At 43.4% G+C, this 26,886-nt stretch overlaps 3 protein-coding genes across 6 annotated transcripts in view; all 3 read right to left on the minus strand.

Moving 5' to 3' along the window:
• LOC144583044 (osteoclast-associated immunoglobulin-like receptor) overlaps positions 1-26,886 on the minus strand; it is a 57,566-nt gene that overhangs the window by 20,408 nt on the left and 10,272 nt on the right. The gene's annotated exons all lie outside the window — the stretch shown is intronic.
• On the minus strand, positions 1,058-26,566 carry LOC110078482 (T-cell-interacting, activating receptor on myeloid cells protein 1). Of its 3 annotated transcripts, XM_078377030.1 has the most exons (8): positions 26,231-26,566; positions 26,074-26,109; positions 24,456-24,711; positions 23,076-23,366; positions 21,693-21,995; positions 4,346-4,447; positions 2,683-2,720; positions 1,058-2,293 (listed from the first exon to the last, which is right to left on the minus strand). In XM_078377030.1, the coding sequence occupies exons 4-8, from the start codon at positions 23,320-23,322 to the stop codon at positions 2,153-2,155; spliced, it is 831 nt and encodes a 276-aa protein (XP_078233156.1). In that variant the 5' UTR covers positions 23,323-23,366; positions 24,456-24,711; positions 26,074-26,109; positions 26,231-26,566; the 3' UTR covers positions 1,058-2,152. The 3 variants fall into 3 exon arrangements, with proteins under 3 accessions (XP_078233156.1, XP_078233155.1, XP_078233157.1); XM_078377029.1 differs by lacking the exon at positions 24,456-24,711; XM_078377031.1 differs by lacking the exons at positions 1,058-2,293; positions 2,683-2,720; positions 4,346-4,447; positions 24,456-24,711 and adding an exon at positions 19,533-20,301.
• On the minus strand, positions 4,939-10,310 carry LOC144583389 (T-cell-interacting, activating receptor on myeloid cells protein 1-like). 2 transcript variants are annotated; one of them, XM_078377032.1, is made up of 4 exons: positions 10,120-10,310; positions 9,984-10,019; positions 6,786-7,076; positions 4,939-5,484 (listed from the first exon to the last, which is right to left on the minus strand). In XM_078377032.1, exons 1-4 carry the CDS (start codon positions 10,202-10,204, stop codon positions 5,147-5,149), a joined length of 750 nt encoding a protein of 249 aa, XP_078233158.1. In that variant the 5' UTR covers positions 10,205-10,310; the 3' UTR covers positions 4,939-5,146. The 2 variants fall into 2 exon arrangements, with proteins under 2 accessions (XP_078233158.1, XP_078233159.1); XM_078377033.1 differs by having other exon boundaries at positions 10,141-10,309.

The following is a 26,886-nucleotide window of genomic DNA, read 5'->3' on the forward strand; positions in this document are numbered from 1 at the left end:
AAGCTGCAAAAAACAGTCAAAGACAGAAATGTGTGTTTCTGTATGTACACATGCAGAATGCACATGCACCTGTATTTGTGTGGTTTGAAATTCAGTTAGGGGATCACTGAAGAAATGTAAGCATTTTGAGAGCAGAAACTGAAATGGATTCCCATCTATTTTGGTATCCCATATTTGTCCTTACAGTTTGGAGATCACACCAACTAGTCCTTCCTTCCAATAGAATTTGATCCAGTAGGATCCCCAAGGGGATCCAAGTTAATGCTGTTTTCAAAAAATACAGTAGTTTTGTTCTGTTTATTATGGTATTGCTTAAATATCAAATGAAGCTTTTAAACTTGTATTTTCCCTTTGGGCCATGGTGAGCTGAAGGCAATTCACAAATATTTTCCATAAAATACGTGTTTCCCCTGAAAATAAGACCTAACCTGAAAATAAGCCCTAGTATGATTTTTCAGGATGCTCGTAATATAATCCCTACCCCCAAAATAAGCCCTAGTTAAGTGAAACCCCACCCTCTACCATTGTGCAGCATTGTACAGCAACTGGAAAAAGATGACATGACTGTATTTGAATAAATGTAGAAATATGTAAAAATAAATGTAAAAATAAAACATCCCCTGAAAATAAGCCCTGATGAATTATGGAGCAAAAATTAATATAAGACGCTGTCTTATTTTCGGGGAAACACGGTACCTTGATCAGGAAATTCACTGACAGAGAGCTACATGGGTATGTGATGCCCTTACAGCCATCTTTCCTAAGGGCCTCCCAAAAGCTGGAAGTAAGGGCACAGCTACACTGCTAAGATTTGATTTGCAACCTATATTACACTTCAAATTGCAGTCAATGCTCACACAGAGGCTGCTAAGTGATTCAGGAGTTCACCATTCATACTGGCTGCGATGCGAATTGCATTCCAGCCCACAGCCCTCGCTTCTTTCCTTCCTTCCTCTGGTCCCACCTCTCATAAACTGACAGTAAACTGACAGTGATGTAAATCTGGGAAATAATCCTGATGATGACCCTCCAAGAAGATGATAGGATGATCTAGTGCTGATCTCATATAAGTATGAAATTTTAATTTATTTTTTAAAAATCAGTGGATGATCAGAGGAGAGCAAAGAATGTGGGGGCATGTTCTCCTGGTCTTGAACATCGTGCCTCAAGTGCCTAGATCACCAAAACACCACTTAGAAACATGTTCCCAATCTTGAGAAGAATGTATCACAACTAACCAGATGAGAAAAAGTCTTTTTGAATCATTCTGGTTTGAAAATGTAGAAACCCTCCAGAGGCAGAGGAAAAAAAGCTACTTTGGGAGAAAAAAAGGACTGGACTGATTTGAACCAGCCTTTGCATCATGTTGGTCATGATCAGAAATATATATATAAGACTTCGGTCATTTTTCTGATCATATATATATTTCATTAGGTGAAAGCACTGGTCATGTTGGTCATGATCAGAAAATCTTGACAAGAACATATCACAACTAGCCAGATGAGAAAAAGTCATCTCATCTTTTGGCTGGAACCAAAAATTGGTCATGATCAGAAAATGACTGAAGTCTTATATATATATATATATATATATATATATATATATATATATATATCATATATATATATATGATTTGCAACCTATAAGACTTTGGTCATTTTCTGATCATATATATATTTCATTAGGTGAAAGCACTGGTCACCACAGTGTAGTGATAGTAGACCAAGCCAGCTGGGTTATCTTATCTTCTGTCCCATGAAGATGATACCAATGTACAGCAGTCTTCCCAGGTTTTTCTCAGTATAATGTACTCAGAGGTAATATAGCAGTTTTTCCTTCTGGTAGCACTACAGCATCATGATGCTCACCCAAGGCCTTTAGGGTGGAAGGACACATAATCCCATCAGCCACACACACTCTCAGTGTGTTTTGGCTGGCCTCTCTTTTTGAGGCACAATGGGGTTTCAAACTCCTGAAACTAGACTGCACAGTCACATACTGTCCAGTCTGTCATGGCGTTTCCTCAAGTACCTAAGTACCCATATTGGATAAATCAGCCCCTGAATGCCTGAACCAGCTTCCCTACAATTCATGTCAGATTCCCAGAGCAGCGCTATCCTTGAGAAGTCCTGCATTTCGTCCCTTCCTGGTTTTAATCTTTGACAACAGTTGCATAGACGCAGGATTCAGAGACTGTGTTAGGACTGGACATCTGCACGGGTTTCCGTGATTTGTGGTTCAATACAGCATAGGAGACGTCCTCAGGATTTTCATCATGACCAGGTTCTGAGGGCTAAAGAGGAAAAACAAATATTTAGGATATAATCCTGGCACCCTTCCCTCCAGAAAAGCCACCATGGGAACAAATGAGAATGATTAATTGATAGACATTTTTAAAATTCTGCATTGCAGCTTTATTTATATGACATCTTGAACTGCTTCTAGAATTCCTGGCCCATCTGATGGCCACCCCCAAGTATCCTGCTGCCTCAAAACAAGCAACCACAGAGTAGAATCGTACACACAGCTGTCCTCTTACTGCCATTCTTAAACAGGGGCACTCTCACTACTCCCCATTCTGCCACTTCTCTAAATGATATTTGCTGCCTAATTAAAGCACTTCACTTCCATTCATCTCTCACAATGATAAAGCTATTTTTAGGCAATACAAATATTTCTTACCTTGTTCACTGGTTGGCTTTCTTCCTTGACAAAGGAACCTGTAGATCAGAAATGCCCTGTGAATTTTTTGTGTGTAATTCCTTCTGAATTAAAACTGCAGATACTGCTCCCTCCCTCTATAATCCAAATACAAAACCTAAGAACCCTACCTTGTGTGGATGGAGGTGGTCTCTCGCTTCCTATCTTTCGGGTTTGATACTGCCTATGCCACTAACCACGCCCACCCACAGAATAATTCAATTAGGTGGCTGGAAATTTCATGTGGAATTTTACTGGAGCTCTTTGTGCTCTTTGTACTAATAGCATGCCATCAGTCTGAGAGAAACTGGCTGGAAAACCACAGAGAAGGAGCAAATTTTGAGTTCTCTTCAAATTCCTGTTATAGAGCCACCTATAAGACTGGCTAGTGAGCTCAATGGTGCAGGTATCTGACTACAGAGCCAGAGGTTGGGAATTTTATTTCGCACTGTGCCACCCAGTCCCAGGGTGCTCCCAGAATAACGGAATGGCAAATTACTTTTGTGTATTCTCTACCTAGAAAACTCTGGAAAGTATCACAAAGTTGGAATTGACTTGATGGCAGGCTAGTAGCAGTAGCAGCAGCAGCTGTTCAAAAACACCAGGCATAATCAATCAAAACTATTTTAAAAATTGACTAGTATTATATAACAGATGCAAGTTTTAACCAAAAACCTGTGTCCATTAAATGTTGGTGCAATGTGTATGCTCTTCTTCATATTGCCGTTTTTGTAGCTCTAATTGTGTTTTTTTTTTCTGAGATCTGTAACTGCTTATAGTACTGTGTGAAGTTTCTTGATATTTTTCCCAAAGCCCCAATGACTACGGGGACCACTGAAGTGTGTTTCTTCCAGAGGTGAGGTGTTTCAATTGCTAGATTTCTGTACTTTGTTAGTTTTTCAAATTCTTTATTTTTAACTCTGGCATACCCTGGAATATCAATGTCAACGGTCCAGACATTTCTTCATTTTATTACTACTATGTCTGGTGTGTTATATACAAGGTGTCTATCTGTTTAGATCCAGAAATCCCACAAGACCTTGATTTATTCATTTTCTGATACCTTCTCTACCTGATGGGCTTTTGGAGGCCAACAAGTTATATATATATATTGCATAAGGACCAGTACACTAATTTTGCCACTCTATCATGTTTAATTTTGTAATCAGTTTGTGCAATCTATGGACATTACCAGATGACATGTGACCCAGTTTCATCTTTTTCTTGGCAGAGTCGACATTTGCTATTAGTACTAATTCCTTGGATCTTAGCTTTCATCACATTGATTTGGAGTGCTTGTTCTTGTGCAGCAAAAATTAAGCTTTCAGTTTCTTTCTTAAGGATCCCCAGTTTTAGCCATGCCCATGTTAAATAATAATAATAATAATAATAATAATAATAATAATAATAATAATAATAATAATAATAATAATAATAATAATAACAACAACAACAACAACAACAACAACAACAACAACAACAACAATACTACTACTACTACTACTACTACTACTACTACTACTACTACTAATAATAATAATAATAATAATAATAATAATAATAATAATAATTTCTTATTATTCTTATTCTTATTCTTATTATTATTCTTATTATTATTATTATTATTATTAATACTTTCATTTACCTCTTCTCTTTCTCCTGTGCAGGACAAAGGCAATCAATGCCAGAAGGAGAGCCAGAAGGAGAAGGCCTGCAGCAGTGCTCGCCCATTTGGCAATGGCTGTGTCTGTAGAAGCATGGAAGCCTTGAATTAGAATGATGAAGCTGGGAAGACCACATCCCCATCCACCTCACCCCTTTCTACGGTGACTGGCAGCAGTTCCAAGCATTCAAAATAAGACTGTTCCTCAGCCCTGCCTGAAGTTGACCACATGCTGAACCTGAGACTTTCTGCCTGGAAGACAGTAATCGTGTTTCATTACTGTAGACAGTGATGGCCCCTCCACACCATCCACAGACGTTATCTTAAGTTTGAGTCATAGTATTTCTATCAACCGGTCCATCCTTTCTCAGTAAAACCATCAAGTTGATGTGTCAAGAAACACTTTTTCCTCAGAAACAAGAAGATCTGTGAATATTTCTTACATCCTTACGAGGCAGTGTGGGAGAGAATGAGTCCAAAAATGGAAATTACAAGACGTGTTAAGGAATGAAGGCGAGAGTTTGCATGGTAGGCCAGAAAGATAATCAATTCAAGCCACAGCTGTGTAGGGGGAAAGGAGAGGCCTATATAGGGAGAAATTCACTGCCTTCTGCCCTGCTTGCACCCTCAGAAGGATCCCTCTTTGTCCCTGCTCATCCTGCTTCTGTGAGACTCTGGGTTTTCTGAGCCACGGCTTCTGACACTCCTCACAAAGAGACCCACCACAGGTTCCAGTGAATGCTCTCTTTAAAAACCACCACTATTACATGAGAATCCTTCCTTCTAGGAAATCTCAAAGTATTCTGTTGAGTTTGGTGCCTCACCATCCACCTCCAGCTCCAGCTCTGTAGGGTCACTTGGTTCTGACCAGACAAACGCATCTCCCTTCTGACGGTATTGGCACCTGTAGTTCCTTGCATCCTCTGATCTCACCAGGGAGACTGAGAAGACGGCGGTGTTTTTCTTTGGCTCTGCGGCCTGAAATGCTATCTGCTCCCTTGAATTATATAAGGCAAACATCAGACCATTCTTGGGCCCTTGGCACGTTATGGTGACATTCAGACCTGAAGTGTTCTTTCCTCTCAGGTTCATCTGGATAGAGGGTTGGGGCAGGCTGGGATCTATGGGGAGGAAGGATTTGGTAAATCTTCTTGTTGCCTTGCATACACGTCTGCTGCTCAATAAAGTCACAAACAATCTCCCTGCCCACCCCCCTTTTTACACACAAAGGTTGACTTTCAGTATTTTTACAAGAGTCCCCTCTTCCATTTTTCCAGTTTGGCTGCTGGGCTCCTAACCATTGGGATCCCTTCTAGGACTATGTTAAGCATCCCTCACCCCAGCCGACCATCCCATTGTCCTCCCAGATGACTGAAACATTACATTCTTCAACCTTAAACAGGAATATGTAATCTTCAAAGAACATTTCAAGTGTTGGTTATATATATAACAATCTGCATTATTCTGGAAATCCTCTTGATGTAAATATCCGAGAAAACTAAATGCAGGTTCTAACAGCCTTGTTTTCTATTTTTAGAAATGAGGGAACAACCACTGTTTGCTTCCTTCTCATTTCAGCAATCCTGAGGGAAGTTCCTGGTCAAATCTTAAATTACTGGATCATTTGATGCAACTCAATATCAAACGTTGTGAAAGGCAATATTAAAGGAGAGAAAGAGATATGGGAAAGGGTGAATAAAGGAAGGGGGCATGAGAAGGAAATGGAGGGGTGTGAGGAGGAAGATGGTGTGCCAACTGAAATCTGAAGAATCTGGATTGCACTCCAGGAAACTAACTGGTGTGGAAACAAGGAGCCGGTGATTCCAGATCTATGGAGAAAAAGGTTCATAGTTCCAGCCCACATCAATCCAAGCTACACACTTTGTGTGGATGAGCCCTGAGATACAATATTCTGTGCTTATGCTAGCACACTAGTGGTGTAATCACACAGAGAAATAGATTGCCATCTGGAATGCTTCTGGAATAATCTCATTGTACTTCACTCCAACCCTGATCTAGGCCACCTGTAGGGCTACTACTATTTTTTTCCAGGTTAGAGCTGATCCCCAACAGATGGAAGGATCGCTTCAAGGGAGATCGCTCCCCGTCAAGGGGCTCTTTCCGGTGGCATCTCACGGCACCTTTCCCATTCTGTGATCACACCGCATGTTGTTTTCTATTGAAGCTTCATAGAAACAGCTTGATTTAAAGGGGAGAGGGAAACTAACATCTCTATTTGGAATGCATCGCTTGTCCATCCTCCTAATGATGTTCAAGTATGAAACGAGGCAGGGAGAGCTGGTTTTGAACACAGGTGCACAGCTTAGTCAATACAACTTTCTAGTTTGGTTCATTCTGTGGGGAAAAGGCCTTTTAGTGCCTTCTGGCAAAACAACATACAAGTACTGACTTAGGTTCTCACCTGTTATATTGATGGAGACTTTATTACTAAAATCTGAGCATGGGTCCCGGACACAATACCTGCACGAGTACAGCCCTGCATTTGAAAGCTGAGCATTGCTTATGGAAAACACCACCGCACATGTCTGTTCTGTTTTCTGTTGGGCAGTATGACCAGGTTCACGGTTATGTTTGGTGAGATGCCAGGAAACACCTGAAGGGATTCCACAGCTGCAATGGATGGTGACATTTCCCCCCCGAGGGACCATTCCAGTGGGGCTCACAGAGATGGAAGGCCTTGGGTCATTTTCACCTGGTGAGAAAAAGATCAAAAAGAGTGAGATTTAGAAGGTGGAGCAGCAACAAAGGTAAACTGTGACTGATTTTGAAGTTGGGTTATATCTTGCAACTGCCCTGCCTCATTCACAGATGTCTAGAGCAGTGTTTCAGTAACACAGACTTGCACTTGTGTAACTTGTGTATAATTTCTTTTCTTTGGTTGGGCTGTAAGCTACCCATTTGGAAGCATCTCCTTAAAAAGCCACCTTTGCTTACTCCTTGTTTTTAGCTTGTCTTTTAGCAATGTAAGCTGCCTTGGATTCTTTTTAAGAAGAAAGGCAGGATAAAAGAATTTTAAGCAAACAAACAAACATTTGAAGCCACTGACAGCACTTGCTTGCTTTAAATAAAGATTAGTGTGTTTGCCTCCAGTTTTACCAGCAAATGCTAAAACTGGGCCACTCAGTTTTCTACGATTACTCGGGCGGGGGGCTCATATTACATATATATGGGAATCATGGCTCTTCCTCAAAACCAGCAACTGATTAAAACTCCTGGCTTAGCAGTGGAGAACATGTTTTGTGTACAGTGCATCCTGTATTCGTTCCTGGCCATCCTGGCAAACCACAAAAAGCTTGTGCCTGAAACTGGGCATGATCATGTAAAGAAATCATTTGGACCACTTATGGAGCAGTCAGTCAACACAAAACACAATCTGTCCCCTGTCCAGTTCCCTGATTTTGCTGGTTTCAGGACTGCTTCTTTGCCTCAGCCTGCTGAACAAATGTCTCTTCAAATTGGGAGAGGCCATGCTGCACCGCTTGCCTCCAGGCGGTACGCTCAGATGTCAAGGTTTCCCATCTGTTGAGGTCCATTCCTAAGGCCTTCAGATCCCGCTTGCAGATATCCTTGTATTGCAGCTGGGGTCTCCCTCTGGGGCACTTTCTCTGCACTAAATCTCCATACAGGAAATCTTTTGGAATCCGACCATCAGTGATTCTCACAAAATGGCCAAACCAATGTAAACATCGCTGTTTCAGTAATGTATACATGGCTAAAAATTCCAGCTTGTTCCAGGACTACACTATTTGGAACTTTGTCCTGCGAAGTGATGCCAAAAATACGTCAGAGACAAAGCATATGGAACGTGTTCAGCTTCTTCTCCTGCCGTGCACAAAGGGTCCAGGACTCACTGCAGTACAGGAGTGTACTCAGGACACAGGCTGTATAGACCTGGATCTTGGTATATGCCATCAGCTTTTTGTTGAGCTATACTCTTTGTGAGTCTAGAAAACATGGTAGCTGTTTTGTCAATGCATTTATCCAGCTCGATATCTAGAGAGAGAGTGTCAGAGATCGTTGAGCCAAGGTCCTGTACACGAAATCATGAACAACCTCCAATTCTTGTGTAGAGATGGTAATAGAGGGAGGTGAGTCAATGCAGGGGGAAATGCATTCCAGGCTGACCCCAGTCCATGCCCAAGCTGGACTTTTTTTTGGTCCAGCTATAGGGTTTTTATTTTGGGGGACTGGGCTAAAGTGATTCCCAGCACATGAAAGGGTTAATTAAGGGAGACTGCTTTATTAAATCTACCATTTCTGGTGCAATGAGGTGTGTGTCTTTGCAGCCACCTGACTGCTCATTCAGTCAGTAAGAACTGAAAACACTGAGATATGTAGTCCAGACACACTTATAGGAAGACTCTTTGCCCTGCTTGTTTGCTTCCTTCCCTCCCTCCCTTTTTCTCTGACTGCAGTCACGCCAGCAAAACCCTTTTTTGGAAGGATTCAGATGACACATGGCCATTACTGATTCTTTTGTTTTCCCTCCCTTCTATCTCCACAGCAAATCCAGCCAGCCAGCTACTACTATATTTTTTCCACATTTCATCATGCTATACAACTGATATCCCATTGAGTGTGCACTCCAAAACCAATTCGTTCCTTATGCATCTGGGGTGCAGTCCCATCTCCCTCACCCACTGTCCTTAATTTTTTCAATGTTAAAAAAACAGGAATGGTGGTGTGTTGGTATACTTCTGTCAGATAGAACGCATCAATCCCTTTACTGTCTTTTGACCGCCACTGTATGTGCTGTGGGTTCTCGTCCACAGATGGTAACAAAACACGGAAATAGGAAGAAATGCCCCAGATCAGTATGTGGTCAGCAAGGGTATTTTGCTGACACATTGATTAAATTAAATCACAATTTAAAAAAAAAAAACACCAAGGGAAGCGGGGATGGGAGAAGGCCCAAGATCTTCTGATCCAGTGTGCAGTCTTGTCAATGGAAGCCCTTTGCTGAGAGAGTTGTTTGAGTTAATGTTCCTGAAATGCTGTTCAGTCCTCCAACTGTATATGGCCTCAGCGAGAATCAGCACCAGGGCAAGATTAACTATGATGCCCACTCCCAGACAAATCAAGACCTCCATGGATGCAAAATAGAAATAGAAAGAGCTCTGGGTAGGTGGGTGTGGGCAGGGGGGTGGGAGTGCTTATGTAGCACACACATGCCTCCATTCAGCCCTCAAAAATATGGAGCATATATGATGTGGCCCTCCCACTGAAAAGTTTGGAGACTCCTGTTTTAGTGTGACCACGGCCTGCCCCCCTCCTTCTTTTATTCTCTCCCCCTCCCTCCCTCCCCCTCCCTCCCAGTTTTACATCCTAATAACATCCCCCAGTATATTGCCAGCCCATTCACAGAAAGGGACCTTTGCATGACCGTAGAGCAGATGCTCTGGCTGTCAGTTAAAGCGACAAGATACACTCAAACTATGTTTTAACTATATATTTGCCAATGAACTCAAATGTTGCAGATACATCTTAAGCATGCTGTAATCTCTTCCTTCAAAGAATATCAAAAGGATGCATGAACTCCTCTTCAGAAAACAGCCCGGTACGTGAGAAAAGGAGTAAGCAGAACAAGTTTAATACTCACCTCCAGACACCCCCAACAGCCCAGTCAGCCACCAGCCTGAAAAGGAGAGGATCTCATTAGTGGAACCATGAAGATGGTGGTGGGGGAGCCATGTGTGATCCTCCACCCGGCCATGGCACATATCTGCTCCTATTACCCTTCCAGAGGAGGTACCAACCAAGAAGGAAGCCACGGAAAGGTTGTCTCGTATGAAGGGGCCACTCAGCCTTGTAGTGCAGCATCGTCTTTTTCGTAGCACTGCAGTCTTCTAAGAGAGACCCGGTTTTTAAACCCAGTACATCTCAACTGTATGCAACGTCCTTGTGATTTCACAGCATTCTTGTCCGCAATTAGCACTAGATGTCACCTGACAAACCACATCCCCTTTGGCGCTTCAGCCACAGCAAGCACACTCAGATCAGGAAGGGAACAGATTCGAGCAGGCACATTTGAATCTTCCAAGTTCCAACTAAACAACAAGAAGAATAATGGCAAAATCTCATTGTTGACTAGTTGTCCTTTCAACTAGTCGTGCTAGAGCACACAGTTTACAAGATAATTGTGCAAACATTGTCAGTCTCCTACAACAACTGGTCTTGCTGCTGTCAGTGACAGCCCAGTCAAATTTGTATGATTCTGGATCTCACTTAAACTATTTTAAGTGGATTACTACTAAACCAGCTAGCTGTATGGTGATTAAAATTCAAAAAGAACAAAATTAGGTGAGTCTAGACCTCAAGCCTTCCCGGTGACTCTTCTAGAAGGGCCTCTGAGTAGCCTCCTTTGAAGGACATGAAGGGAGTGAGATGTCATTGAAAGCAAGGAGGCCTGAGAGCAAAAGGAGGATCGCGGGTCCTCCTCATACCTGGCTTTTGGGACATGGATAGCTATTCCTAGGATGGGGATTTAACAGGTCTTTGTGACTGTAACTAGATAGTGCCCTTCCACTGCTGGGAGGGAGCCTAACCTCCTGTTCTTGGCTGTGAGGATATCAAGCTCCCGTTGGCCTGGCAAGTTGAAAAGAAGACCCAGAGGTTATGTAGAGACATTGCAGCATCCAAACTCCAACTTGCTCTTTAGCAAAACTGAGGTTCATGACCATCTCTCATCAGAAATGTGTTTCTGTGCAACTTTGCAACTTTTGGAATGCAATGGAATCGCTGGTTACATCTGAAGAGCTTGACAGTCACCCCAGCCCAGAAAGGTCCCCCCACCCAAACCCAAGAAAGGCAGCATGTGAAGTTGCTAAAACTTCAACAAACAATAGAACACGGGGCTTAGCCCAAAGACCAGCAATGATGAAGGAAGCTTCTTCTTGGTCATCCAAAACAAGGCTTAGGACAGGTATTGATACTGAGTCACAGATGTTTTCCAGCTAAGGGTTAAAATCCCTCTGTGTTGGGGAAAAAAATAAGGATAACCTGAAGAGATAGTTCATCAATACCTGCTTTTTGCTGGAATTCCAGTATCTTTCACCCAAATTGGGATGTCTCCCTTTCTCTTTGGGCAGAACTTTCTCTCTGCCCTGATATGGCATTTTTGTCGTTTGGAAACGTTTCCATGAGCATAGGCCTCGGCATGGTGTTCTGGAAAGGCACGTGGAGGGAAGTTGCATTCTGTTGCATCTTGTGAATAATAAATTGTGGTTTCTTTTTCTCTTAAGAGAAAGGGAAGGATTTCACAGAAGGAGAAGTCTTCATGTGCCTACCATTTGTCCTTGCTTTCGTCTTTTTTTCTTCTTTTTTTCAGGAAATGAAGTGTTATCTGATGTCATGTGTGACTTCCTTCCCACTGAGGACAGTAATACGGCAGTCTCCTCACTTCTGAGCTACGTCTCTACGGGAATGGGTTTGCTCTGTTCGTGAGATAAAGAATAATGTGGAGGCACCGCAGAGGCCGTTTGATGAAAGGCCTTTTGAAGCAAAGGAGGGCCTAAACTTTGCCTGGAAAGATCCCTGGCACTAAAAATGAGAAGGCACTGGGTAGCGGTCAGTGGCTTGGCCCACCTCAGGTGCAGCCTATGTACCCCAAAGCCTGTCTGTTCTGGCCCACTTCCTTACCAGTGTCAGAGGGTCAAGGAGCCACCTGCGCTCCCTCCCTGGTTATGATTGTGTCCGCCTGACTCACGCTTTCCACCCCACCCATCAAAATGAACACCACCTGCCACTGCAGCAGTTTATAAAGATCAAACTGCCCAGCTGGAGCCTGTAGACCTCTGTCACTGTGGAAACGTGATAGTGTAGTAGGATCTAATGTAGGAGAGGTGAAACCTTTGTTTCGACCACTAAAAACCAAACATTCAGAGCAAGCTTTTCTGCATCAAATTCACTTCATCAGAAATAGAATACAAAAAAAAAGATGCTAAAATAATTTTCCACTGAGCTCAAGTCACTTTGTGCCCCCCCCCATCCACAATGTCAACTCTGGTGGATTTTAAAATCCTCCTGTGTGTTTCAGGAACTTTGCTTTTGGTGTAACAGCCTCATGTTTATGCTAAGCAAGGATGCACGGTAATGGGCTGTAATTTCTGTGCCGTAACTTTGAGCTGGAAGGAGAAAAGATCCTGGTGTCACGGATGGCCAAGGTGAAGGTCACCCGCACAATGATAGTCCTGATTACCACGTTCAGATGTAAAAGCTGGACGGTCAAGAAAGAGGACAAGAGAAAAATCTCTTCTTTTGAAACATGGTGCTGGAGGAGCGCTTTGCAGAGACCCTGAACAACCAGAAAGTCCAATGAGTGGATTGAAGTTCAGGCCGGAAATGAAAGCAAATATGATGAAGCTCGGGCTTTTAGACATTGTGCAAGGTCATGTCATGTCTTGTCATGACAAGACGAGATTCATTGGCAAAGAGGAAGACCAAATAAGAAAAGGACTGGTTCCATAATGGAAGCCACAATGTGGAGTTTCCAGGTGCTGAGCAGGGCTGGTGACAACAGGGAAGGGTAACATCGAGGGCACGCTGGGGGCAACAACACTGGATTGAGGGTTCCAGGAGGACTTTGTATGGCCAAGAGGGGCTCCCAGGGTGAAGCGGTATTCAGGGAATATGAAGCCGAAAAATGCCTGCTTTTTAACTACAGATTCAGAAAAGGTTCTGAACGTGAAAGAAAACAAAAAACTTGCTATTGAAGATAAAGTAAATTTGTTCTTGTGGTGTGCAGTCTTATCAAAGGAAGCCCTTTGCTGAGAGAGTTGCTTCAGTCCATGTTCCTGAAATGCTGCTCAGTCCTCCAGCTGTATGTGGCCTCAGCCAGAATCAGCACCAGGGCAAGACTCACTACGATGCCCACTCCCAGACGAATCCAGACCTCCACGGATGGAAAACAGAAAGAGGCGTGATTTACGTGGCTGTCATCTGCAAAGGGGGGAAAAATCAAAATTGTAACCAACAGATCACACATATTTTCACAGAGCATATATATTCAGTTGGGCTCAGAGTTCTTTGTAGACTAACTATTAATCAGAACTAGGGAGAAAAAAGTTGCCCCATTCCTCACTAGGAGTGGAGGTGGAAATCACTGTCCTCACTATCCAAGCTAGTATCAAAACCAAGCTGCATAATCATGTAGATCCTTTCTGAACCAAGTCAGTGAGGGCAATTCTTCGAGCCATCCCTGCAGAGCAGTGGTCCCCAACTTTTTCGAGCGATGAGCCCCTTTTACAAAAGCCAAGTAACCTGCGATCCGCCACCACCACATTTGTGTAAAAAGGCGGCTGTTGTCTTTCCCTTACATGGGACTGCTCTTGCTTGCCCTCCTCCTGCTCCACCACGACCACTTCGAAACTAGGGAGGAAACAGGCTGGGGCAGGTTCAAGGTAGGGAGAGGAGAAGACAAAGGGCTTCGAAGATGGGCCAGAGGGCAGAAGGACCTCATGGTACCCAGGGAGGAGACAAAACTTGCACACAGAGAGGATCTCCCTCAGAAACTGGCATGTGGTTTTCCTTGCTGGGAAATGGGGGGTTTTGTTTTCATTTTCCCCTCCTGCAGGCTTGTTGCTTGTCTGAGGTTTTCATCTTTTTCCATTTCCTTCCCTTCTTCCGGCTCTTAGAAAATGACACATCTCAGTTAAAATCACTTTCTTTGCGGAACAGACAGCAATTATATCTTTCTGCTGTCATTTCTCTTCTTTTGTTAAAAAAAAAGGACCTAGTCATCCCTTCTCAGAAAACACAGGCATCTTTCTCCCCCAAAAGGCCAGTTTCTAATACAGTGTATACACATAAACACTAACTTTAATATCCCTATCCGAAACATCAAGGAAAACATTATTTAAGCAGGGCTACAACACATATAAGGCGACCTGTGATCCACAAACACCCAGGTAAACCCTTTGGGGACAATGAACCCCAGAGGAGATTTCGGTTGAAAATATAATGGTTGCTACAACCTGCCACGGCTTTGGGAAGCATCATTTGTGTTCACCTTGAAGTTTTTGTCTGCTTCCCTGCTCTCAAACAGTTTTCAGCATGGACAAGCCTCCATTATTCTGCCCACAAAAAGGAAGGTGAAATTGGGAGAGTCATTGGGGCTCAGTCTGATCTCTCTGTTCTGAAACACCTACCCACCCTTCTCTTTAGGTGAAACTGATCAGAGTAGACTATGTCTAGATGGGCGGCATATAAATGCAATAAATAAATAAATAAATAAAATAAATACTTTTGCCATATATCCCATTGGGTGACTTAATATTGCAGTAGTTCCTCACAATGAAAAATTGTAGCATGGGACATGAAGCAAAGAAAGACAAATTTGGGCATAACCATCATAGACAGCAAATCCTGAGCAACCACCACATTCTTTGCTCCCTGCATTATCAATAACTCCGTATATGTCCTCTGTCCCAATTGACACCCGCAGGCTCATTTTCTAATCTTGAGATGTTCTCTGCAATCTTCTCTTCTGTTTTGAGCGTTCATTCCTTAGAAATCTGGTTCCATTTGACAAGAGAACAGACAACACTGTGTATCCCCTTCAGCTTATTTCTGTTACTTCTGGTGAGCAGACCTCCTTCCTAACGTCTTTTTATTATATGCAAGAGGCAGAACAGAGCAAGTGCCGAATTCAAGTGTGCCCACACCAGGCTCCTCCTCACCTGTTGCAGGCAACTCCACAGAGTCGCTGGGCTCAGACCATACAAAGGGGTTTCTTTTTTGGCAATACTGAAAGGTGCTGTTCCTTCCTATGTCCATCCTCACTATAAACAAGGGGAATTCTATTGTGTTTTTTGCAATTTGAGAAACTGCCAGGTCCTTTGATTTGTGCAGGGAGAAGACCAGACCATTCTCAGCAGACTTTCCCTGCCTCTGCTGCCCTCTGGAGGCTCAGAATCACAGGCGCAAAATGGTTGCACGTTTCTGTCTTTCCAACAAGGTAGGGATGGAATCGAAATTGAAGACTGAAGAGAGAGAGGTCGTGATAAGAGAAGAAATGCACAGAGACGGAGTGGCACACAAAGGGAAAAGAGAGGCGTGGGGGACACAATGGAAGAACTGAGAAATCAGGCAGGAAATAGGCAATAGCTCAAATTTTGCATTACTTGGCTAGTGTGGTCTATTTCCTGGTGATCACAGCAATGCAGCCCAATCCTGGTCCATGACCAAGCTGGACCTTTTTTGGTTCCGGCAGCTGGTCTACTTGGGTGGGGGTGGGGGCAATGGAGGAAGCATTATTTTAAAGAAGCTAATGATCAGCCATCATGATGCTTTCTCACCATCTGATCACATGACTAAGTAAAGTGGCGTTGTTGCAAAGGAGAAAACCCTGATCACTTTTCTCTCTAGCCACCACACTCCCCTTTGGCACTTGTTTCATGAACCCAAGGGCAGAGCTCACAACCTAGTAAGGATTAGCCGATATGCCATGTTTCAATGAGCACATTGTGTACTAACTCACTCCTTCTCTCTCTCTCTTTCTCTCTCTCTCTCCGCTCCCCACATTCTCTCAAAGTTAATGCTCTACAGCAACCACTGAATTCTAGTATATATGTGGTCACTGGGATGCCCGGAGTTTTTTGCTCTGCCATCTTCATGGAGGATATATTTTTTTTTAGTCAGAGTGATAGGATTAGGGAAAAAAACTGGATACACACAAAATATGCCTTTTCTTTTGGAATGCATCACTGATGAATGTTGCTAATAATACGAACATGTAACTTAAAAAGAGAGACAATCTGAAAACACCTTTCAGTTAATACAGGTTTTCCAATTGGCTTACTTCTGTGAGGAACTACAAAACACATGTAAATGATATTTAGGATATTTTCATATAGGAACCGAGTCACACCCTCACCTTTTGTCTCGATGTGTACTTTGTCGCTGTAACGTGATAAATGGAGTGGACGATGTTCTGATCGGAAGATACACCGATACGTCCCTGCATCAGAGGGCTTCACATTGATAATGTGAAATACAGCCTCGTCCCTCTCTACCGTCTTGGTGCTCACAACACGCAAGGATCCTGACTCCGTTTTAGACAGAGTGAATTCCGCGGGTAGGTATCTTTCTTCACATTTACATCGGATGGTGGCATTTTCTCCCACGGGCACCATCGCACTCGAGCTGACTGAGATGGAAGGCTTCGGCCAAAATCGTCCTAGGATGGAAACAGGGTAAATATTCACAGTGCAACAGCAGATTCAAGTTTGGAAGGGGCAACTAGGGACCCCGGGATGCTTTCAGATCACAACTTACAACAATCCTTCCCAAATGAATATGTTGGTGAGGGTCAATGGGAGCTACAGGACAGAAGCATCTGAAGGGCCACAACTGATCTAAGATTGTGTCTGTTTGTTTAAAACATTTGTTAATGAAATAGGTGTTGCATTCTTTAATCCTCTCTGCCACAATCTCTTCTCCAATAATAGCCATATTTGCAACTGAGCAAAGGATGAAAAGCCGATGGTGCCGATCCTTCCCAATGAATGAGACCCACCTGAGCTGAAAGAGAAGCAAAGGGTTTTACATTCTACACTCCCAGTGCACAGGGGGGAGAAAGGATGCATCATCCTCTAAAATGCTCAGCTTCTGCTGTTGTTAACAGAGGGATGGAATCAAGGTGGAACAACAACAAAAACCTTGCTTGTTGATAAGTGTAGCTTTACACAGTATGCAGATAAAGGTTGTCACCTAATTTCTCCAGACCGAAGAACAGTGAATGGCAAAATTACATAAGGCAAGCTGGGCAATTTCTCTCTGCTCTGGACCCACCACAAACTACATTCCTCCTCTGCCATCAAGGTTGGAAAACAGGGAAACCCACATTTAAAACAAGCATTTTGTTTCCTCTGAATGCACTGCAGCCAGGCAAAACATTTCAAGCCATTGACAGCACTTGCTTGCTTTAAGTAAGGATTTACTGGTTCACCACCTAATGTCAGCAGCAAATGCTAAAACTGGGCCACGCAGATTTCTGGGCTACTTGGGGGGCATATATTACATTAATGTGGGAATCATGGCCCTTCCCCCAAACCAGCAACTGATGAAAGGACCTAGCTGAGCAGCGGAGAACATATTTTGTGTGCAGTGTGTCCTGCATTCAATCCCTGGACATCCCAGTGAACCGCAATAGGCATGCGCCTGCAACTCTTGATTTAATCACACAGAGAAACAGATAGGAGTTTGGACCATACCCAGTGTGATCTGTCTCCCAGTGAACATACAATGCAGAGGAACTGAACTCCAAGCTGACCCCAATCCATACCATAGCACATATCTGCTCATGTAGGATTTCTGAAGAGATTCCCCGGTGCACAGAGGGTCACTTTAAGGGAATTTCCTCTGTTAAAGCAACCTTTTCCACTGAGATCAATTGTGTACCTTTGCAACCATCTGACTGCACCCTTAATCAGTAAGGATAGAAAACACTGAGATATACAGTATAGATCAATGGTGCCTTCCTTCCTTCCTTCCTTCCTTCCTTCCTTCCTTCCTTCCTTCCTTCCTTCCTTCCTTTCTTTCTTTCTTTCTCTTCCTCTCTTCCTCTCTTCCTCCCTCCCTCCCTCCCTCTCACATGCGCACATACATCTCCAGTGTATTCCTGATATAGGGGAGAAAAGAAAGCTTTGCATGACTGTAGAACAGCAGGTGCTGCTCAATGGAGATCTGGTCCCAGATATGCTCCCACTATGTTTAAGTCTTTATTTGCCAATGAATTTTAACGTTGCAAACACAGCTTCAGCCTCATGACGTCTCTTCCTCCAAAGACAAGCAAAAGATCCATCAACTGCCCTTCCTGAGGAAATCAATAAGCATAACACTATTAATACTCACCTCCAGACACCCCCAACTGCCCAGTGAGCCACCAACCTAGAAAAGAAGATGATCTCATTAGTGGAACTATTAAGGTGGTAGTGAAAGAGCAATCTGCAGTCCTCCACCCTGCCATTGCACGTATCTGTTATCCTTCCATGGGAGGTACCAACCAAGAAAGAGGGCATGGAAAGGCCATCTCATGTGAATGGGCCACTCAGCCCTGTGGATTAGCACCATCTTTTTCTTAGTTCTGAAGGCCTGCAAAGCTGTTCACCAAGGGCTCCGGTCTTCTAAACTGCAACTGTGGTTATTCACCTCAGTGCTTCTCAGTTATCTAGAATGTCCCTTTGACTTTTCAGCTTTCTTGTCCGCAATAAGCATCGGAGGTCACCTGACAAACCACATCCCTTTTGGTCCTTCAGCCATAGCGAACCCACACAGGCCAGGAAGAGAACAGATCTGAGCAGGTACATGTGAATCTTCAGAGTTGAAACTACACAATAAGGGCAATTACAAGGTCTTGCCTTGTTCTCTAAAATATAAGGTACAAACAGTTGGTATGTACGGGATAACAAAGCGAGATGGGGTCTGGTTCTGATCACAGGAGTGAAAAAAGAGACATGTGTAGCCAGTTGGAACGCTGAGTTGATGAGAAGTGCCTGTGAATAGAGATGATGAATAGAGACCATGTTTTATCACACTCCACTTCTGGGATGGCGGCACCTATTCCTAGATGTGGAGTGAGTGTATCTGAGTGACTATAGCTAGACAGCACCCATCCACTGCTGAGAGGGAGCCTTGGAAGGGCATCTCTGGCTTAGAAGGCATTGGACTGGCGGATTGAACACAAGACCCAGAGGTTACACAGACAAGTTGCACCATCTAAACTCCCAACTTGCTGTTTAGCGATACTTCAGTGCTCCAGTCATCATGAAGCACTGGACATTCCTGACAGGACCAGAAGGCTCCTGGTGCATAGCTTGCCTTGATCCAGCTGTCAGGTCCCCAAATCCTCATATTATTGAGATAGAGTCTTCTTCCCACCCCGACTCTCCTCTGTTCCTGCACCTTACAGGTTAAAAGTAAGGTTACACATATTACTCACTTAGCTGGGTTTTGCCTGGACATTAGATATGTCATCTGGTTTGGTTGAGAGCTTGGCCCAAGAACACCAGATGAGCAGTGCGACTAAGCTGGGATTTGAACCTCTGTATCCCTGTCCAAGCCAATGACAAACCCTGTCCAAGCCACTATACTGTCTCCTGAAGATGATTGATTGATATGATCCCAAAGATGAAAAATACAAGAAGCGAAATGATGCAACAAATAATTTATTTAATTTGTATCATGTAGGGGGAAAAATGCACCAATCTGCATAATCCATCTATTAATTTACATATATTGCAAACACAACACATGTGGTAGTGTGAGCCTTCAGCTTCATGGCGCTTCCAACAGAGATCCAAATAGCGTTTGCCTGTTTTTTTAATGTCTTTGGGAGTTCTATATATTTTTTCAATAATACATTTTGTATCAGTTTTCTCTTAAGGTTTGACTTGCAGTAAATTTTATAATTTTTGTCCATAGTCCATCCCATTATTAGAAGGTTATCATTTCCCCTAGATTTTGCATCACCTTGAACATACTATCTATCTGTGGGTCTAGATTTTAGGGGAACCAGTAAAAATCCTCTACAACTCAAAATGGGTTTGGAATCCATTTTGCCATCTCTGTGTCCATCAGTAAACAAAAGAAGAATTTTATGTTTTCCAAATGAGATCAATAAACAGTTTCTGTGGGGAAAAGCCCACCACAGTCATGCCACTATGCTACGTTGTCCACCTCTCCCTCACCAGCACCCCAGTCCACAGGTGAGCTGCAGGTAAGGAATCCAGTTGGCATTCTCTGAGAGGCGGAGAGCCATTCTTGTGATTGGGGGTGGGAATGGGGCTCGCTGGCACCACTGGGCTATTTAGGTCTTTCTGATCTCCAGTTATAGATGGCTTCAGCCACAATCAGCACCAGGAAAAGCAAGACTAAACCAGCTGCTCCAAGAGAGAAGTAGGGCTCCATAGATAGACTGTCTGCAAAAACAAGAGAGGAAAGTGTCACTTCATCAACAGGGAGAAGAAAAGGAGAAGATTGCTACTAATTGTCCACTTAGCATGAATTCATTTTTATACTTAAGGAAAAACACTGAAGACTACACATAACTTCTTTCCTTTCCAGTAGTTCAGTGGTTCTTAACCTTTGTTACTCAGGTGTTTTTTGAACTGCAACTCCCAGAAACCCCAGCCAGCACAGCTAATAGTGAAGGCTTCTGGGAGTTGCAGTCCAAAAACATCTGAGTAACAAAGGTTAAGAACCAGTGCGAGTAGTTCATACTTAGTTAGCAGCAAATGGGCTCTGAGGCCAGAGGATGATTTGAACATGGAGCATATAGAGTCTGAAGCATATAGAGACAGAAGTTATAGAAAATGGAAGATCGAAGAATAATTCAAAGAAAGTTACAGCATCAGTGGAGCGCATGACACAGAAGGAATAAGATCAGCGTGCAAAGAAGAGGAAATAAATGCAAAGGTAAGAAAGAGAAAGTGATTGCCAAATGGAATACCACAGAGGGAACCTTGGAGACAAAGACATACTTCATGGAAATAGGATCAGGAGACTAATGGTATAAATCTTTGCTTGTTTCATTCATATAGTTGAGGATGAATAATTTCAACAGTTCAGGGCCTACTAATCAACTACACGAGTTTTTGTGAATTTTTTTTTAATGTTTCAGCACTTTTTGGCAAAAACTCCAGAAAACTTTTACTTTGCACAATACATGTATTTTGTAGAAAATGCAACATTTTCAAATGCAAAATACGAGTTCTTGTGCAAGATACAAATGCTTTCCTCCAAACAGTTTTGTGTGTGAATATTTGAGGCGTTTGTCTGTTTGTTTTTCCGGAGCTTTCTTTTCACTATTGTGTAGGAATGCAAAATCCTGCAGCAGTGGACCATATTTTTCAATGCAGCATCTTGATGTGTCCGGGCACACTTTTTCCTCAAGGTCAAGAAAATATTTTAGTATTTCTTACATCCTTATGAGGCCATGTGTGAGAGAATCAGTCCAAAAATGGAAATTACAAGAAGTGTTAAGGAATGAAGGTGAGAGTTTGCATGGTAGTTCAGAAAGATGATCAACGGAAATATTAAAGCCATAGCTGTGTAGGGGAAAAGGAGAGGCCCATATAGGGAGAAATTCACTGCCTTCTGCCCTGCTTGCACCCTCAGAGAGATCCCTCTTTGTCCCTGCTCATCCTGCTTCTGTGAGACTCTGGGTTTTCTGAGCCACCGCTTCTGACACCCTTCACAAAGAGACCCACCACAGGTTCCAGTGAATGCTCTCTTTAAAAACCACCACTATTACATGAGAATCCTTCCTTCTAGGAAATGTTAAAGTATTCTGTTGAGTTTGGTGCCTCACCTTCCACTTCCACCTCCACCTCCAGCTCTGTAGGGTCACTTGGTTCTGACCAGACAAACGCATCTCCCTTCTGACGGTATTGGCACCTGTAGTTCCTTGCATCCTCTGATCTCACCAGGGAGACTGAGAAGACGGCGGTGTTTTTCTTTGGCCCTGCGGTCTGAAATGCTATCTGCTCCCTTGAATTATATAAGGCAAACATCAGACCATTCTCGGGCCCTTGGCACGTTATGGTGACATTCAGACCTGAAGCGTCCTTTCCTCTCAGGTTCATCTGGATGGAGGGTTGGGGCAGGCTGGGATCTATGGGGAGGAAGGAATTCGTAAATCTTCATGTCCATTTGCATACACATCTGCTGCTCGATACAGTCACAAACAATCTCCCGGCCCACCCCCTTTTTTCCACACAAAGGTTCATTTTCAGTATTTTTACAATACAAGGGCAATCCTCAAGGAAGTTCTGAGTCAAATCTGAAACTATTGGAGTAGCTGGTGCAACTCAATCTCACACGTCTCAAAACACTTGTCTTCCATTTCATCTCTTCCTCTAATTATTTTTATTCATATTCGCTTTCAGGCTTTAAATACAATACAAAAATCTTCCCAGCAGAATGGGGGTAGGGGCATGAGAAGGAAGGAAAGGGAGAGATGAGAGGAGGAAGATGGTGTGCCAACTGAAATCTCAAGAATGTAGATTGCGCTCAAGGATGACTAACTGACATGGAAGCAAGGAGTTGGTGATTCCAGACCTATGGAGAAAGGGATCATAATTCCAACCCACATCAATCCAAGCCAAACACTTTGTGAGGATGAGTCCTGAGGTAAAACACTCTGTGTTTTTATGCTAGCATACTAGTGGTGCGATCACACACAGAAACAGTTTGCTATTTGGAATGCTGCTGGAGTCCTCTGATGCCATCTCTTTCCCGGCAATAATGTACAGGGAAAATTGTACTTCAGCCCGGCCCCAATCTAGGCCAGCTGTAAGGCTACTACTATTTTTTCCCCAGACTAGAGCTGATCCCCAACAGATGGAAGGATTGCTTCAAGGGAGATCGCTCCCAGTAAAGGGTCTCTTTCCGGTGGCATCTCACGGGCACCTTTCCCGTTCTGTGATCACACCGTACGTTGTTTTCTGTTGAAGATTCATAGAAACAGTTTGGTTTAAAAGGGAGAGAGGAAGTAACGTATCTTCATTGGGAATGTATCACTTGTGCATCCTCCTAATGATGTTCAAGTATGAAACGAGGCAGGAAGAGCTGGTTTTGAACACAGATGCACAGCTTAGTCAATACAACCTTCTTGTTTGGTTCATTCTGTGGGGAAAAGGCCTTTTAGTGCCTTCTGGCAAAACAACATACAAGTACTGACTTAGGTTCTCACCTGTTATATTGATGGAGACTTTATTACTAAAATCTGAGCATAAGATCCAGACACAATACCTGCATGAGTACATCCCCACATCTGAAAGCTGAGCATTGCTCATGGAAAATACCACCTCACAGGACTGTTCTTTTTTCAGTTGTGCATTAATAGCAAATTCACTCTCATGTTTGGCAAGATACCAGGAGACATCTGAAGGGATTCCACAGCTGCAATGGATGGTGACATTTCCCCCCAGAGGGACCATCGTAGTGGTGTTCACAGAGATGGAAGGTCTCGGGTAACTTTGTCCTGGTGAGAAAAAGATCAAAGAGAGTGAGATTTGGAAGGTGGAGCAGCAACAAAGGTAAACTGTGACTAATTCCGAAGTTGAGTTATATCTTGTAACTGTCCTGCCTCATTCACAGAAGTCTAGGGCAATGTTTCAGTGACACAGACTTGAAGAACATGTGAAGCAGGCAGTGAGTTCTGTCTTTCCATGGATCATTTACCTAATTTAGTGGTCTTATAAAATATACAGTAGTCTATGCCTGCCAGCAGGAATAATGCCTTGCATAAAGGGGAATTGTTCTTGATTCCGTTTGGTAAGAGTGTAAGATATTGATCCTTCAAATCTGCATTCAGAGGACATTCTGTTAGGAAATATACCAGGTCCTCCATTTTAGAGCCTTGTGCTGGGCAGTGTCTGCCTGTACCATGTTGGCCCATGTAAGATCCCTGATTCTCTTTCAACTATAATGAGTTCAATCTTCACTTAGTTAACAGTTGTCTCAATTCGTGTGAGTTAATAAGGGACAAATAGGGTGGTAGCTTTCCAAAAGGCAAGGAAAAGCCTTTACGTATCCTACTAGGTAAAGGTAAAGGTTCCCCTTGACAATTTTTGTCCAGTCGTGTTCAGCTCTAGAGTGGCAACTAACTACAAATGCCATGGTAGTCTGGACAGCAATAGCATATAATCTTTGAATAATATCTATATTCAGCTGCTCCATTACTCTGCTTTGCCCTGCCAACCTGATGTTTTAGAGACACTTCAAGAACAAAACCCAGCTCCATTTCCCCACCAAATCCTGTCAAACAATTATGGATGGACAACCGCTCTCAAAAGGACTCAGCGAGTGGTGCTTCTGCTGTTCCATGCTCAAATAAATATGAGGCTCCCGGAATCAGAAAACCAAGGTTCAGCAGATACAAATTCCCCTTTAAACAATGAATCTTCATCATTCTGCAAGCCCCGAACTGACACCATATAATCCAGCCAGAAAAGCCCCCCAACAAAGTAGAAGCTAATCAGAGCTATTAAAAGGAATTGCCCCTGGACATAATATCAGAATATTCCCTCCTTACAGCTGATACAGTTAAAAATGTTGCCCAACAGCTTACCTTTGCCTCCCGTAACCTTGATTCATTAAGGCATGCTTTTGATGTTCTCGGCCAGAAGATTATAGAAGCTCTCCCCTCACTGACATCTCTGGAAAGCTATTTTAAAAGCAACTTGGCATTGCCTGATAGAAGAGCACAGACTTTGCAAGCTGCTTCTCAGGAAGAGGCAACAGCTGGAGGTGTGAGCCAAGGAGATAACGGGAGGGAGGTCTTGTTGGCTGTAGACGACCCAAAGCATGCTACGCATTTCTAGTAACTGGATAAATCAAGGGCGATGGTTTATTGATCTGGGAAGCTACCAGGTTCATCATCAAATATAAGGATTTTACACAGTATAGATCAATGGTCTGCCTCAGGAGAGGAAAACTCTGTGCCCCCAATATATTCCCAGTCTATTCATAGTATGCTGATGACACACAGCGCTGCATCTCCTTTTTTTCCAACAGCAGTGGATGTCGTTGTGTCCCTTGAGCACTTACTGGGGGCTGTACTGCAATGGATGCAAGAGAATGGACTGAGGCTGAACCCAGACAAGACGGAGGTCTTGAGGATGGGCACCCCTCCTATCAGTGGTTTGGGAAGTTCTCTCTCTTTTGGGGGGCCACTTTCAGCACAAAGAGTATGGTACACAGCTTGGGGGTCTATCTTGACCCAGCGCTTACCAGAGAGTCCCAGGTAGCATCTGTGGTCTGTACCAGCCATCTACATCTTCGGCAGATTGCCCAGCTATGCTCCTATCTTGACCACTCTGGTCCATGCACTTGTAGTCTCGAGATTAGACTACTGTTATGTGCTCTACGTGGGGCTGCCCATAAGATTGATGCAGAAACTACAAATGATGCAGAGCATGGTCACCAGACTATTAACTGGGGTGAAAATATATCATCAAATTTCCCCACTCTGGCGGCCTTACACTAGTTGCCCATTCATTTCCGCATTGACTTCAAGGTATTAATGCTTACATATAAAGCCCTAAACAGTTTAGGACCTCAATACCTGGCAGAGTGCCTGCTCCCACTTGGCTCTGCTCATGTCACTCCATTTAGCCAGGCTGGGCAGCTGAGGGGCTTGACCCTGAGAGAGGCCCGGAAGGAGAGAGCTAGAAACTGGGGCTTCTCGGTGGTGGCTCCTCGCTTTTGGAACATCTTGCCCCTGGAGATTTACCTGGCACCCTCGCTGGGAGTTTTTAAGAACAATCTGAAGGCTTGGTTCTTCAGGCAGGCTTTCCCCCCTTCCATCACACATTTCCCATCCTGGACTTTGCTTACTTCTCTTTTTTGTTTGAATATTGTATGTTGTAATTCTTGTTTTATATTGCTCAGTCTGTAAGCCACCCAGAGTATATTCGATTGAATCTAGATGGGTCCAGTAAAAGCTGAATGAATGAATAAATAAATAAATAAATAATAATATGGGGAAGAAAAGAAACTTTTGCAAGGTCGTAGAGCAGGTGTTGCTCAGTGGCGATCTCACTGTCTGTTAGATTGACAAGTTATGGCCCCGCTATGTTTAACTGTGCATTTGTCAAAGAACCAGGTGTTGCAAACACAACTTACACATCCTATAATCTCTTCCTACAAAGAAAAGCAAAAGCTCTCTAACAATATGAATCACTCACCTCCAGACAACCCAAACTCTCTCGTCAGCCACCAGCCTGAAAAGGAGAGGATCTCATTAGTGGAACCATGAAGATGGTGGTGGGAGAGCAACATGTGATCCTCCACCCTGCCAAGGCACATATCTGGTCCTGTTATCTTTCCATAGAAGGTACCAACCAAGGAAGAGGGCACGGAAAGGCCATCTCACGTGAAGGGGCCACTCAGCCTTGTAGTTCAGCATCATCTTTTTCTTAGTTCTGAAGGTCTGGAAAGCTGTTCACCAAGGGCTCCAGCCTCTAAACAACAAGTGTGGTTACTCAACCAAGGGCTTCTCAATTTTATGCAATATCCCTAAGGTTTCACAACAGTCTTGTCTCCACTGCATGTCATCTGACAAACCACATCCCCTTTGCTGCTACACACAACAAACAGACACAGACCAGGAAGGGATTAGATCCGAGCAGGCACCTTTGGATCTTCAGAGTTCAAGCTAAACAATAAGAACAATTACACAGTCTTGACTAGTTGCTGTTTCAACTTATATACCACTGTGGCGACCGCCCACATCACTCATGTCATTCAGATTCATGAGCTGATTTGCATGAACCTATGAGAGGGCTGGAGAGGCGGAGTCAGTAGGTACATGAGGCTTGGCGGGAGAAGGAGGAGTCAGATAGGGCTGGTTAGTTGGATAGATAGGATTAGTCAGATAGAGTTAGTCATTCAGAGAGAAAGGGCTGGTTAGGAAAATAGGTAGAGAGGGTGGTAATGAAATTGCAAGCAAAAAGAACTATGTACTGAGGGAACTGTTGATGCATTGCTTATGTACATAT

Source organism: Pogona vitticeps, chromosome 6 (genome assembly GCF_051106095.1).
Source record: "Pogona vitticeps strain Pit_001003342236 chromosome 6, PviZW2.1, whole genome shotgun sequence".
Lineage (NCBI taxonomy): Eukaryota > Metazoa > Chordata > Lepidosauria > Squamata > Agamidae > Pogona > Pogona vitticeps.